General features: G+C 38.1%; 1 protein-coding gene across 4 annotated transcripts in view; it reads right to left on the bottom strand.

Moving 5' to 3' along the window:
* Window positions 1-5,330: 5,330 nt before the first annotated feature.
* The window catches only part of RNF111 (ring finger protein 111), a 51,961-nt gene continuing 40,889 nt past the window's right edge, over window positions 5,331-16,402 (bottom strand). The window contains exons 11-14 of one of the 4 annotated variants that reach the window (XM_075208074.1): window positions 10,112-10,204; window positions 8,369-8,464; window positions 7,661-7,788; window positions 5,331-6,472 (exon numbers count right to left, since the gene is read on the bottom strand). In XM_075208074.1, the coding sequence (XP_075064175.1) occupies window positions 6,355-6,472; window positions 7,661-7,788; window positions 8,369-8,464; window positions 10,112-10,204 (435 nt within the window). In that variant the 3' untranslated portion in view covers window positions 5,331-6,354. The remainder of the gene's footprint in view (window positions 6,473-7,660; window positions 7,789-8,368; window positions 8,465-10,111; window positions 10,205-16,402) is intronic. The other 3 variants (XM_075208075.1, XM_075208076.1, XM_075208077.1) reach the window with 3 other exon arrangements.

The raw sequence follows: 16,402 nt of genomic DNA, 5'->3' as shown, positions 1-16,402 counted from the left end.
CATTAACCCTGCTTATAATTAGCTTATAGGGTTAGTGTCCACAGATTCTTTGATAAATCACTTAAGAAGATCCAATTCCAGATCGCTGATACAACCATTTCCTTATTCCTAATGTACGACAACACGCAACAGGAGCAAAGGGCTAATGTCTCGAAGGGAAAGCCTAATGGCTTCTAAAGTAGCACTGCTCAAATTCATAAGGCAGCAATTGGCCAATACGCTAACTAGTTATTTAATCTTCAGAGATCTTTCTGGTTATCTAAAGCAGGATTGAACAATCTATTCCCCAGGTCTATTCCCCAGGTTCACCAAGTTTCCCAATTTACAAAATTATGACCTATTCAGTCTAGCTATTATCGATGAGGTAATATCAAGACATAAGGCTCCAACAAAATCATTTGCAGATCTAGAGAAATGCATATCTCACCCAGAATATTGAATACTTAAATACTACACATATAATATATAAATAGAAGATCTTCATTTTCTTTTTTTGAAAAGATATTTTATTGAGTTTTACAAAACAGACAAAAAAGGGAAACAGGCAATACAGGTGAAAGAAAGCTGCAACGAAGTTTCCACGAAATATAAACAGTATATTGTTAATGATATGAAGAAGCAAAAATAGATTTAAAGAGGAAAGAAGGGAGGGGAAAGAGAGAGGAAAGAATAGGGGTGAGAGGGACAGGGGGAATCACTAGCCAAAGCGAGGAAAAGAAAAATGAGGAGAAGGTGGAGAACCATGACACGGTTTAGGAATGATAGTAGGGGCTTAAGGGCCTTAAAATGCGAGAGGGGAGGAGGCTCCATAATGCTCAGTCAAAGGACTCCAGACCTTGTTAAATTGAATGGGGGTGTGGCGGAGAATGCTAGTCATATACTCCATATGGTAAACCTGCCATGTGCGGTTAATAACCGATGGCAGAGAGGGAAGGCTCAGATTTTTCCAAAATAGAGCAATTTGGCATCTAGCAGCACTAAGTATATGTGTAATGAGTTTCTGAGTTGATTTTGATATCTTGGGAATAGAGCGCGGGAGTAAGGAATACAAGAGATGGGGGAAGGGAGATCTGAGTGATATCAGAAATTAACCGATGGACCGACTTCCAGAAAGGAAGTAGTTTTGGACAATGCCACCATATGTGAGACAGGGTACCTTCCCGACCGCATTGGCGCCAGCATAGCGATGAGGAGTCTGGGTATATCATATGAAGACGGTGAGGGACCAGATACCAGCGGTAAAAGATCTTGCGACTGTTTTCGCTAATCTTGATGCAAATAGAGGTCTTAGAGAGATTCAGACGAATCTTAACCCATTCCCCGGGAAGATCTTCATTTTCATTCAGAAAAAAGAAAGAAATGAAGATGCAAGGTTGGGCTTTATAAGTAAAATGAATTACAAGTAGATTTCAAGTTACACAAACTAGTACTAAGGATTATAGGAAACGCCCAAATCAAATTATATAGGCACTACAGTACTTGCTTATCTGAAAAGTTAGGTATAAATCTGTAAAATATTCAATTAAGAATGTTCTTATCCCTGGTGCATTTACCGTGATTATAAGCACCTGTAATCCAGTTGATCTTCACTCATTAAGACCATAAAGTTGTAACAGTGGATATGCATACTTGAGCACAGGTGGATGGATCAAATGGACTTAAAACCTGGACTGCTAATGGAAATTGAAGATCAGAGTTGGGAAACACTGCTGCAATGCAAGACATATTGCCCAAGAAATTCCACATATTAGGCCTAGGAAGATTTGTTTATGGTCATTGCTGGTAGATGCCACAGATCTGCTGTGTATTCAATGTATAGTTTGTCTGTTGTCATAGCCAGTAGCAGTGAATGATAATTTTGTCTGTGCAACAGAATTCCCTAAAGGGGAATATCAGAAGGCTACATACATACTGGCATATGCTCAGACGTAACAATGCATATTAACTATATTACATTTATACATTTTTAATATTTATATATTTTTTAAATATGCATCTGGGACCAAATACAAAGTTGCATCTTGTTTAAGCCAAACACATGTGTAAACTCTGAACTGCATCTCATAGCATTTAGAATTTTTTATTGAGATGAATATAAGATTTCAACTGTCACACTCTGAAATGGAACAAGCAGCTTTCAAAGAACATGCTGCACTGCAATTCACATTTGTCAGTTATTTTTTTTCCCAACTATTTACATGTACTTAACTTACATTGGAAACTCATCTTAAACCACTGAGGAGTGTAGACATACACTCTTCTCTCCCCCCCATAAAACCTGCAACACCACCAGTTGTCAATTCAGAGTATTTTCAAACCACATATTTCTTGTACAATTAAGTTTGTAAAGCATCACAAGCCAAGTCACCACACTTGTGTATATATGTAGGATTATGTAAACAGAAATGTGTTGCATTGGGGGGGGAACAAACTCATGTTTGTTTGTACCCTGAAAAACGAGAATTGGTAATGTGAATACATCTTTATCTACCATTATTCACATTCTTGGTCCAATTTATATTTTATATTTAGATGAATGAGCACAATTGAACCATAGAGTTTGTCTTTTTATTAACATAGTCTAAAACTTGAAAGCATTACAAAATTAAATTGTCCTTCAAAAACCAGATTGCATGCTTATTCCCTATCCCCTACGGACACTATACACCCTCATCCTATACTCTGCTTAGAAACAATAATTACATGCTGAAATTATATTAAGTAACAGGAATATCTTTTTTTTTACTTTTCAATGTAATACTAGGCATAGGGAGGAAATCAATTGGCCGCGAGGTGCCGAGATGTCTCTGGAACAGTCCATGGAGATCCAACAGCAGAAGAGTTTTGTTCTCCAATCTCCACTCATTTTCCCTCGCCTCCCATAGAGATACACAGTTGGACATCGCTGTGATGTTCAGCAATTGAATTTTCCCTATAATGTACAATCCATGTAATATCACATGTACATTGATTGGTTGCTTTAGGTAACACCACCTTTTCTTTACAGTAATGAAAGGCAACTTGATACATTTAAAGGGTCGCATGAGCAGCCCTCTAACTTTTAAAAGGGGCTACACATAGCTCTTAATTTCAGTAATAAGTTAAAACAATGCATTTAATCAAAGAATGAGTCACCTATCGGAATTAAAAAAAAACAGCAGGCATTATAAACAAGTGTTACAAGCTTTGACAAACAAATCTGACTATTACTAGAGTTTGAAGGCTACAGGTTAAGGCTCAGATGGCCGCTTGCTTTACAGCATCCATGCTTCTATGGGAAGTGTCAGCATCATAAATTATCAGCAAGTACACAAAAATATAAGTACATATCATCCAAATTATTTGCTCTACATTAAGTGAATACAGTGCAATGTATCATTTAATACAATGTTACAGTGAAAGACTACTAGTATGCATGGTTTATTTGAAACTTGGCACTCGAGTAAGCTGCTTATTATACAATAAGCATTCTGAATGTGTCAATATTTAAATAAAATTTATAATATGGTCTATTTATAGAATTGAGGGTGTGCAACAGTTTAATTCCTTCAAACTCTGATCCCTGCATTTACAGGAATAGGCTGCAGAACTTTCAAAAGTGGAGGAATGTGTTCAGTGCAGTAAATGGTGGTGTATAATGGATTGTGAGAAATATTTAATAAGATCCGTTCAAACCGGCCCCATGTACATTTCCTGTATTCATGTTCCTTAACACACACCCAAACATTTAAAACTAACTGATCTGCAACATTCCTTGATCCACTCCCTGTGATAGGAATGCATTTTCAGCACATCAACACCCCATCTGCCAGAGATCTTTCTGAATAACAGGGTGATAAAACACACACATTATAATTATATATCTTTTTATTTCTACACAAAACCCTGTTTAGCCTCTATTCTTTAATTCTGCACAGTACTCCCAAGACAGGGAATTGAGCTAAAGGAGGGTTGTTGTGCACTGTGTTTTTGGTGATGGCCACTCTACTTTGCAGAATACCGCAGCAGGGGACGGGGGGAGGGGGGGGGGGACGGGACGGGACTCGCTAACAATTGAATACCTCCCACAGTGTGGCACAGGGTACTGGACAATTAATGGTTGAAAAGTGTAGCAACTTGTATTTCTGTTGGGAGACAAATCTGCCTTATCAAAATCATATACATAATTTGGAAACCAGACTATCAGTTCCTCATTTCTTCATCAATCAAATATTATCCATACTAACAGATAATCCATCAAGCAGTATGTTTAATCTTCAGCCAGAGGATTTCAATACAAGAGGAACAAGGTTTGCAAGGTGATTCTTAATCCATCTTTCTTTCATCAACACAAGGGATTGAATGAAAAATGTAATGTTTACCAGTAATAAAATATTAGAAATAACATTTGTTTGGGGTTTCCCCATGTGTTTTCCCTTGTTATGACCTTTCCTTTTGGATTTCTGTAACACATATACTTTGTATTTATTTACATTTGTATTGTATATTGGAATTATACCACCTCTGAAAATCCCCCATAGCTATTTCCACCTGCAGTTCCCCCTCTTCGCTATCAGCTAAATAACCAAGTCTGTCAGTCATAAGGTGGGTGTATTTAAAAACCTTCAGGAGAACCATTTCAATAGCGCAGTAGAATAAACTAGGACAACATTATCTGCTTTCAAGTGCAAAGCTGCTAAGGAAAGTATAGTTGCACATCTAGTTCTCTTGAAGCATTGCCAGCAGCTATTGCAGTGTTTCCAGGGAGGTAAAAATGTAATTCCCTCCTCTGCTCTCTCCCAATAACTGCGTAAATTGAAATGAGACGTGTATAACTGTCTAGGAGACCTGATGAAATAGCAGATACAAGGTACAAACACATTTTAGTTTTATTGCATCCCAACAACCCCACAACTACATTTTGGGGCGATTCACCTCCTATAATCTTAAGTAGGTTTACAACAATATGAAATAAAAAAAGTCCATATTAAACATACCATAGTAATGCTATCCCCACGGGGAGGGCACATATACAGTATAAAAGAGCATGCCTGCTGAAGATACAGGAAACCTGTGTACTTCCACTAAGCACTTGCAAATCACACTGTGGAAACTGTATATTTTGGTTAAATTAATTTATTCTGTTTCTGGCTGTTTTATAGCTTTGTTGCTGCTTGAAAAAGTAATTGGTAAGGTTTTGGTTTTATTTTGAACAACAGGAGAGGCACACTGTTCTAACACAGTAGAATACCCTTATCTAGTTCTCTATCGCAAGAACACACATAGGTTAAAATGTGATGTTGGCCTCAACACCACTACAAAAACAGAAATAAAGACACACACAAATCAACTTAATTTAGCTAAGTTTATTAAATCAGAAACCCTCTGTGAGAGAGTTTGGGGACCTTTAAAAAGTTCTCTGGATGCATGGACACCTGCCATAACAGCTGTTATTAAGACTCTACATTTAATGTTAGAATTGTCGAGATTTCTTACCATTATTCATAAGAACAGGTACCTGACTACTTGCTATTGGACACTTTGTTAGAGCAGTTTCACAGAAGCAAAGAAAATCACGTCCATAAAATAAATATGTGAACAGCAGTCTAAACTTCTTAATATTGACATTTAAATATATTTGCATTGTGCTGAAAAGTGATTTATAAACACCTTTTAGGAGACAGAACAAAACGTGTGGCAAGTATTTATTTTATGTTAGTCTCTAAGCATTGTGATCTCGGCATCAAAAACAATGTTATTGGAATCAGCACTTTTTTTTTTTTAATACAGCAGCCCATCTTTCCTTAATAAGGAATGTTTTCATACATTAAATTCATTTTTTTTCCATCTAGATCTTTATACATACAAACTAAACTTAATGATCGATTAAATTAAGGACTTCACTGTTAGTAATGAATGAAATCCATTTAGCCTTGGATTATGTAAAAACACACGCGCACACACACTCACAATTCTACCAACTAGAGCAGCTAGATCTTGCCTGCAAGTTTAAGGGTTCACAAAGCCCATTATGTGCAAAGAAATGCAATACAAGAATCCATGCAAAATACATATAGTAGAACAAACTGAAATAAAGATGGAAACGGGGAGAAAAAAAACCCAAAAAAACAAAATTAAAAACAAAAAAACAGCTTTATAAATACATTTACCCTTCCCTGCTACAAGAAACTTGTGAGCAGCAAAGGACCTAAATATGATCTGTATACAAATGGTAGTCACTGAGGCAGAGCCGGCACACCAAATTTAATGCTTCCATAATAATGCTTTAATGCATCTGTGCAGTTAAGTCATGCCATCTTTGGTTGGCTGCAGTACCGAAGGGTGTACAGGGGCATAATGTTTATTTGAGAAATGTCAACTTTCTGTAGGAAGCTGAGCTTCAATGTCCACTCTACATATGGGGCACTTTTTATTTGTGATCAGCCATTGGTCCACACACACTTGGTGAAAGAGATGCATACATGGGAGGCGCCTGTGTGGGGAAAGAAACAGATATTACTGCTGTCAATGTCATTCAGCTGCATTCTAAATATTCAGTAATCATTGTAACTACATTTAAATATAATAATATATGCTTTATATAAAGTACAAAAAGGATTAATCATGTATCATTTAGATGGGATTTGGAACTTTTGGGTTTCTTCCATCATCTGTGCATTATGTACTCATTAAAGGGACACGCACAAAAAATATAAATACTATTCGGCCACGTTAGTCTAGGATTAACACAGCGTTCGTACTATTACCTTTAATATGGTAATTTTAACCTGGATTTTTACTCGCAGCCCCGAGAGGTCCGAGCAAAAACCAGTATTAAAATTACCGTACCAACGGTAAAAGTGCACAGGCTGCTTTATTCTTAGATTAACACGGACGAATTGAATTGGCCCCTATAACTGCTAAAAAAATATTAATTAAAGTTGGCCAGCTCTTTTTATTTCCTTTGTAACCACGCACTATACAGGCCAATTCTCTCTCTACAAAAGCTCTGCATAGGAGTAAAAAGGTAGGAATCCCTGACCAAATCACAATGCAACCTGGGGACTTAGCCACAGTACTCATGCAAGGACAGGATGGGAGTCAAAATGTGATATTTGCATCCTACTCTTCGCAATCCTTATGGGCTGTTATGCTTAGCTGCTGCAGAGATGGCCACACCACAATGTATTGTGATGCATATGGGGTTTCCTACCAATAAAGTCATACTTAGTGACATCTCTTAATTTTATGTCTCAATTCGGCTTGTTCGGAAGATCATATACTTTTGCATTAAGAAGTGGAAAACTGCTGTAGAGATAATAGCGGTTGTATGCTACTTTAATCCAATAATAAAACCATATGGTTTTAGATCTCTGTAAAATAGTATGTACATAAAACACATAATTGTGCCCTCCTTAAACTGCTGAAAAACATGAATACACCACAATGCATGTACTTCACTTCTAGCTGGCATTTATAAACTGACAGCACCACTAGGCTGGTAACGCATGTAGAGGATTTTACCTTAAGCGTATTCTATATGGTAAATCCTCTATATGGGCTCTGGGAGGAAACCACACACAAGCATACCAGATTTGTATGTGAGAGACTAAGCCCTAAAACAAACTTTTGAAAATAAAAATTTCCAATGATTCTAAAAAAAACATAACTGCTATATTACCTGACGTCTTCACCTTCCTCTAATATAGAAAGGCAAATCGTACATTTTTCTTCAGTGTCTTCCTCAGTGGCTTCCTCTTCATCTTGCTTGCCGTGCAGTTTCCTCTGTGAGAACCAATCAGTGGATACCTTATTAGTAGAGATGAAATTATTGGCACATTGGGTATATATATAAGTTTCATGCATACCACATACAACAATTACCACTTTCCCACTTTCTCTGCAGTGACTCAGAGCCCCAGTTCCCTATTATTGCATTTCAGCTACATAAAGTTGAAGGATGCAGCAAGTAAGGTTATCACAATGGCACAGGCTGTGATCACAACATATTAAATCTTTTACTGCGAAGATACTTAGTATAACAAACTAACCGTAAGCGTGGACTGTTCCATCTCTATTTTTATACTAAAGAAAACAAATCATGAAGTCCTGTATTACTTTAGTGAATATGTGGGCAAATTAATTGGCAATATACTAATTTAATACACTGATAACTAATTTACATCATACAATACCAACGTTCTTTTCAATGTATTAAAAGAACAAAAACATACCATGAAATGGCATAAAGATAAAAAGAAGATGTCTTCATACTATGGTATATAGATGGCAACATGAAGTACATCATGAACTGTATTAGATTTAGAACATATCACAGTCAAAGCATTTTGTGTTGCAACACTGTTGAAGACAGTCAGGCATGGCTCACCTTCTTGTATTTGTGTGGGTATGTACACCTTTCTATAGTGCCCTGTGAAGCGCCACGATTCACATTTCCTAGTCTTTCCTCTAGATGAATTAGCTCCTGTAAAACAAAACATTAGTTGACGTAACCAAACGTTTCATAAACATTCCTTAGTCAAAGTCAACAGCGTTCAAAATGTCCCATCACTCTCACACACTCCCACACAGCACAGAAAAATAAAACAAAGTAATAACCCACTTCTACCAATCCATTTATAATGAAGACAACTTTATTAAGTCGTCAGTCTGCATTTTAATTACTTTAAAGCAAACAGGACGGTCACCTTTAATTTGGCATGAGTAATCTGGACATTAAAATGAGGACACATTGGCAAATGTTTGTTTGCCCTTTAGAATAGTTTGAAGTCATTAAATTCCAATGCAAAAACCACTTCTTTATAGTCCATTGCTGCAGTGTCTTTCCCCAATCTGTTAGAAAACCCTTTGTAAAGCTGAGGAGGGCGCATGCAGAGAAACAAGCTGAACGGGGGGGGCTCAGGTCTGCATAGGTATTGTGTTCATTTTTTTTCTAAACAACGCCGCTTGCTGATGGACTCATCAGATTCCAACGGGTTTGAGGAATTAGGTCTTGTGGGGAATTGATATGGGAGATATGTGCAAACATCCTAAATTCAATCACTTCTAAATATAAACATATTCTATTATATTATGTTACAACAATAGCAAAAACATGTCTGTCACTTTAAATAGAGACTTTTCACACCAAGGCAAGTCCTAGACTGTATTTCATAGCATCCATACATAGAACTGGGGTCTCACCTGCTTTTTTTCTTCATATAGTGGGGAAAATCCTGACAACCTTCAGTGTGACTTCAATTAAAAGCACATGAACAACAAAGTGTGTGGGTGTAGAGCATTCAACTGCAGATGTATTACAATGAGATATACTCGACTCCCTTTAGTGTTTACTCTCCACCAGCTCAGGTTGACTTAGGATTGTAAATAAAGTCACCTAGATACAGTATAGGAACAGACCTACAGAAACTTGCCTGGCACAGGCAGACCGGCCTGATGCATTTGTCATACAAAACATGTGAATGAGAAGAATCCGTATTTAGTGTCAGGCGTGTTTTTGCCACGGATGCAACAACATTTAGGATAATATATATGATGTTGTGTACTGCTGGACTTTATTGTTTTGTGTGCATGTCATGTACGAACAAGAAGGAATAGAATATATATGGTTTTTACTGTGCAACCAGGAATAGTGGTAACACCATTTTTATCCTATTAAGTCATGGTGTTCACTCACATCACAATTACACAAGTCTCTGCCTGATGCTGCAGTATTCACATATTGTATATACTAACCAGAACTTACAATTCTTACAGAACAGAAATGGTGTATATTTTATTAACAAATGATAAAATGAAAAAAATGTCTTGCACAAAAACAGCATTATATTGTACCTTTGCCATTTATAATATAACAGAACAAATCCGAAATGAATGAGATTTCCCTTCCCTGCTTAGTGGTTCTACATTCCAAGGTCTTAAAAAATTTAAATAAATGTAGCAAATTGAAAGCTATGCCCATTTCTTGTGTTTAGGGAACTGAAATTAACACTCTGCATCTGATTATGGGAATCACTTGTGTATTTACTGTGAACTAGGAACCTCATGGAGATATTCCATAGGTACTTTGCCTAAAAACATGACAGCAGAAAGCTAACATTCTGTTACAAACCTCAAAATTGCCCCTGAAAGGAACTCTGAATGACCTTCCATCCAATCCAGATGAAATGTAGCGGATGTGAGGGTAGCCCGCCATGTCTGGAACCTATTCAAATAGCAGATGTAAGTTAAAGTTTAACACAACTGCTTGGAAATTATGTTAAAAGACCTCTTTGCTGCTAGATGGGTTTGTAGGAGGTGTGCACCCACCAGGCAGCAAAGTGATCAGTTGTAATCATAAATGAAAACAAAAAGATATTTAACACACACAACCGTTGTGAACGTCTGGAATTGGCTCTCTCTATTGGCGGGAGAAAGAAGAAGTAGTGGCAGTGTAATGTGTAACTTAGTACACACTAAATGTACCAATCCACTGCAGAGAGCAGAAAGCCAAACAAATATATGGTTGAATCTTGAGCCCAAAGACAAATGTACAAGGTGGTTCTATTCTTACAAAGACAGCATCCAAGACAGAGGACAACAAGCAAAATGTGGCAACATTTCAGTTAGAAATTAATCTGCCTATAAAAAAATATCATTTATGGGGGTCAACAGAACTAATGTGTTTCCATCTTTAAACAAATATTGGCAACTACTGCTTGCCTATCAACACATTCATGATTCAAATAAGGCAAAAGGACACATACACATGCTGTAGGAGACATTATAAGTTCAGTATGTGTTTTACCTTTAAAATGGGGTACACTAAAAAGTAACGAGAGTTGTCAGGCTTTCAGGGGTGCAGAATAAAAGGCAATGTAGATGCAAAAGGGATCCAATATGCTCTCTTAGGGCTAGTGTACAAGAGAAGCTTTAATCTGTGTATGTTGAAGTAAGTTTCTTTTTCCTCTGGTAGACAGAGGGAAGATGTGGTGACACCAGTGCACTAGTAATGATTGACCTTGAAGAAAAAGCACTAACATGAACACTGTTCATCTAACATACATAATGTTCCCGCATTTCCGTATATTGGATAGAAAACAGAGCCGAATCCAGGCAAATTAAAACGGCTTGTGTGCACTTAGCTTAAGAGAACAGTTTTGGAAGGAAGCTGTCCCCTGCCATTACATCTTAGGAAATTGTTATTTCATTCCAGTCCTTAAGTTTCTTTTCCCATCTTAAAAACACTCAAACACACCAAAGCCTTTGATAGAATTCATTGGAAATATATGCAAGAAGCACTCATTGATTTGGCTTTCAAGATTAAATATGGAAATAGATTCTAGCATTGTATAAAAGTTACCATCTGCCAGAGGTTTCAGCAATGGTTTCCAACCTACCAAGTTTAAAATTAGAAAATGGCACCATGCAGGGTTGTGACCTTTTTATTTTATTTTTTCCTTTAGCAGCTGAACCCCTAGCTGAGAAAATGTTGCTGCATGTGAAAGAAGGGGAAGACTTTAGGGGAATGCGCCATGAACATTGTTGCTTTGCTGTGTTCATTTGTTACCAAACTGAAGACTTTGTTGGTAGCCCCACATGGAATTTTTGATCAATATAGTGACACATCTTAATGTAAATGAAATACTACTAAATACGAATCCCTTCAAATTAATATTCCCATGGCCAATTTGACTAAGCTACACAATAAATACAAATATGTATATATGGGGGGTGGTTCCATATCATATCCAGGCATACAAATTCCAGCCAAACTTGATGAAATATTGGATGCTAACTCCCCCCCCCCCCCCCCCCAACTTAACTAAAGACTGGATGAACTAGGAGGCCTCCTGATTGAGCCCTTCAAGATCATGTAACTCTATAAGCAAATAGATATTTTCCGTACTATAGCATACATTACCCTAAGAAATATATAAATAAACTCCACTCTATAATGTCCCCCTATAGTGGGAAGCAGAAATAATATTGTATGCTTTTTCAAACCTTGTTAGAAATCAAGATGCCTGCATGATAACACAACTTAGACACTCCTGTCATCCCGCAAACATCAGATAGAAACAGAAAGAGCCTTAAACCCAGAGTAACCCAATGAAGACCTAATTTGGACTTCTAAACATCTGAGACCATCTACTAAAACTATAACCATTTTATTTTCAGACATGATGAGAGCATGGGATAGAACGGTGGCTTTAAAGAAGATTACAACGACCACCTGAAATCTATTCCTAACAGCATTATCTAAATTGATCCTTGATTTAAACCATTCTATTTGGCATAAGGGGGTTACATCCCTAACTCGTTCTCTGCAGAGAGATTATTGCCCATCACCCTACTGCAAAAACACAGTTTAACGATCCTTTAAAGGAATTCTAGAAATATCTCCAAAATCAGATGTTGGGCAACTTGAAATTATGAAAAATAACCATTTCAGTTGACTACCTCCAAGCCCTATATTATCGAAGCTCACAAAGGGAAACCAAAAACAAGGTATTATATTCTGATATCAATATTTATTGACTTTTGAAGCAGTATCTAAATAGTCTTCTGTACTACGATGGGAAGACTATCGAAATAAGACCTTTCCAATAGAATAGAAATGTATCCATGTTACTTCTTACTGTATATCAAAATACATAAGACAGTCTGAGATGCATATAAAATTACTAAACAGGTTGTACTGCACTCCCACTAAATTACTAAACAGGTTGTACTGCACTCCCACTAAATTACTAAACAGGTTGTACTGCACTCCCACTAAATTGCGTAAAATGTGGCGTAACAAATTGTCCAATAATTCACCTGCTATGGAATGAGGTCTAACCTGGCCAGTAACGTACTAGGCATAATGATAACCCGTTCCCCAGAAGTAACTATTTCACCTTGAGCCTTTCCAAATTTTAAAACATATCAGACATTTATTGAGCCACATTTTATACCAACAAGAGCTGCAATAGCTCAACATTGGAAAAACCCATTATCTACCAGCCTCAATAAGGTTATAGCCAAAATTCAACACAGTCTTGAAAGGCTGACCCTAAGATTGTCATACTCTACCACAGTTCCCCATCAGCAGATGGTTTAAATAATACAAATATAAAACATATTATGAAGGTGCTTCAATAAACCCAAACAATAATCCTGACCCCTCGCCCTTTAATCTTTTTGAATCCTGGGACAAAAACCAATATCATGACTTTGAAGCTTTGGATCAAATGAATTAAATATAATATAGTTAAAACTGAATATAATCATATTTTGGCACAGTTACAATTCGGTGCCGCCCCACCTGAGTTATTGTACTTTCTACCCCTCCCCGACTTAAAGCAAAAACTAGGGCAGCACAGTGGCCTAGTGGTTAGCACTTCTGCCTCACAGCACTGGGGTCATGAGTTCAATTCCCGACCATGGCCTTATCTGTGTGGAGTTTGTATGTTCTCCCTGTGTTTGCGTGGGTTTCCTCCGGGTGCTCCGGTTTCCTCCCACACTTCAAGGCAGTTAACTAAAATCCGATCTGTAATTATTTATAGGTTCTACCCAATATGTATAAGCACAGGAGAGAGGGAGGATGTGTTATACATATGGGTTATATGCTGCAGCAGATTTTTTGTGAGGTACAGGGAGACGATGGGGTGGCCAGTAGTGGTAGCATTAACACATACCATGGGTGAGGTGGAGGTGTCATAGTTGTTAAACTGAAACCAAAAAGGTCCCAAGTTTTGTATATAAACCTCTTTGTTACTGTAAGTCCGGAGTACAGGAATTTTATTATTAAACCCTGGAGGGAACAATGGATGTTTCCATATTGGGGTCAGAGTAGAGGGGTATGTAGCTAAATCAAATCAGTCAGCCATTCGCCTTATCCCACGTTGAGGGTGAAATGGATGGTGGGGGTAGCATAGGCAGACTGGCCTGTAGCGTTTTGGCAACCAAAGGAGGCTAGCTAATAGGAAGGCTTTTTCCAATATTAACCCATTTCTTAAGACTTGGTTTAAAATTCCAGGAGACAATATCGTTGAGTTCTGCTGCAAGTTTGCAGTTCTGAAGTATAGGAAGATCTGATCCGCTATCTTCTGTTGACTGAGCCAATATGGCCCTTGACCCTAGGCTTCTTGCGCCCCCTCCCCTTCAATTGTAATGAATTTATCACAGTGTGTTTGTAATGAAGTTAATGCGGAATTGAGGACTTGGAATGGGAGGGTCTGGAATAAATAAAACAGTCTTGGAAGGACATTCATTTTAAGGCCCTTTATCCTTTCAATCTAGGGAGACGTACAGGGATTTCCATTTTGATTTGCGATTTCTCTTAAATTCTTTCGCTTGGTTATTATCAAAGGAGTATTTGAAGCTTAGAGCAGTTAAAGAGGGTATTATTTGAGGTATACCCGCTTAAGGCTATATAAGCTGTTTGTTGACTTTAAAAAGAAGAATTTCAAAATGATTTTCATGGGGATCTGAATCTGGATTTGGGCCAAAAGGCCCTTTAAACAGGAAGCGGTTACTAGTTTAGGGATGGAACAAACATTGCCTAGAACCACAGGAGGTCGGGTTCCAGTTCTTTTATCTCAATAGTCTCTGGAATGTCACTACACTCCTAGTTTTCTGAATCCTCTTTTTTTAGTGCTAGAATGTCCCTTTTGGTGGCAGGGGTCTCCTGGGTCCATATATAGATCTGGTGTACTCTGAGGCGAGGCTGGGAAGAGGTTTGCTAAACTCTGTCTTGACAAGTAACATAGTGGGTTATCTTTATATTTTTTTTAGTTGAAGCTTTCAGCTTGGTTTAATTATGCTCAATTACTAATCAGAAAGAAAGTGTACGTTAACTTGCTGTTTATAATGAAGCCCTAGGAGGCTGAGCGGTTTAAGGCATCTGGAACATCCAATTATACCACTTTCATACTGCCGCCCCGTCAATATCCCGGGTTTTTCAAGCCGGGTTTTTGTCGGGGCTCGGAGCGTCCCAGCTCAGAAACACCATTCATACTGCACCTCGGACCCGGGAATTTCCCGGGTTGCCCCCATTCATACTGCACAAGTCTGTGCCCTGGCAATTTGTGGGAGTCATCACCAGAGCAGTTTTCATTTCTCCTAAACTCCTTCTCGAATCTTCCACGGGCTCCCACCGATGACATCATCCTCCAGAGACAGGCAGACAGCCAATCAGCTTGTTTTCTGTGCAACCCGGGTTGAAAGACCCGGGATTTTTGACTTGTACCATTCATACTGCACCAAGACCCGGGTCGTTTGAGCTCGCCCCGGCAAAAACCCAGGATTTTGGTGCAGTATGAATGGGGTATTAGATTGCTAGATAAAAACATCTTGCTCTAACTGGGAGATGCTTTTCTAAGAGGTCACTTGATGGCAGCAGGGGCACAAAGATTGGCAAGAGGACCCATGTGGACAGTGCTGGGAATCGTAGTTATAACAGTGTTTTCCTCAAGAGTATATTTCTGTGGGCTTACAAGTCTATCTTCTCGCAACACAACTTTGTACTCAAAAAGGCAAAGGTGACTTTGAAGATTCTCTCTTACAAAACAGTTCTCACAGTAAAATACCAATTATTCTTTTTGCCACCAGATGGCAGCAGTCACTGACAAAACATTACTAAAAGCTACTGCGACCCCTGTGAAACTGGCTGAGTTAAGGTTCTAATGTGAAATTACAGACATTGTGGCCAAGAAAGCTTAGGACCAGTGTTAGGAGCAGGTGGGATTGCTGAAATAGTAGTAGATAACTCACCAACAATAAGAAATATGCAAAGGATGTTTCTGCCCAGGGCAACGATTATAACAGAGTGATGGTTGTGACCCCTTATCGTCAGGCAGGAGTAAAAATCGCAGGAGTGGTACCTGTTAAAGTATAGTAGCTTGGGTGACTGACTCACTTAACAGTTACCACAAGATGCCAGTGCTCCAAGCTAGTCTTCCAGAGATTGCCCTAAGACTGGCTATTTATTGATGGATACAAATAGAGGCATTCTGTTATTTTTTTTTTATTTTTTTGAGTGGAGGGCTCAAGGTAACTTATTTCTTTAATTAACCAATTATTAAGAGTATGTTATGGTAAGCTACGAGAATATTTCCTGCCATGCAGGTATCACAGGCAGCAATGTAATTCTGTTGATGCTCAGAAGTTGCCTAATTCAGAAGCAGCGACAGCTGTATTTTGCCAAGTAGCCATAAGATGGCAGTAGAATTCAGGCTGAAAGCAGTATGGAAGCCATAGTATGTTTGGTTGTAATGATAATGCTGGCAACCCAGTTCAAATGCAGGTAAGCAGATATAGAAATCAATGTGCAGGAATGACATGGGGAAACTGCAGTAATTTGCAGGTAAACAATTTCAAAGCTGCTAATCTTCTAGATTCGGGACGCCCCTCTGAAGTGCTCTTGATGTACAGGGCT

The sequence above is a fragment of the Mixophyes fleayi genome, chromosome 4, assembly GCF_038048845.1.
Source record: "Mixophyes fleayi isolate aMixFle1 chromosome 4, aMixFle1.hap1, whole genome shotgun sequence".
Classification (NCBI taxonomy): domain Eukaryota; kingdom Metazoa; phylum Chordata; class Amphibia; order Anura; family Limnodynastidae; genus Mixophyes; species Mixophyes fleayi.
Note: the sequence above shows the minus strand (reverse complement) of the source record. Positions and strands in the feature narration are given on the sequence as shown.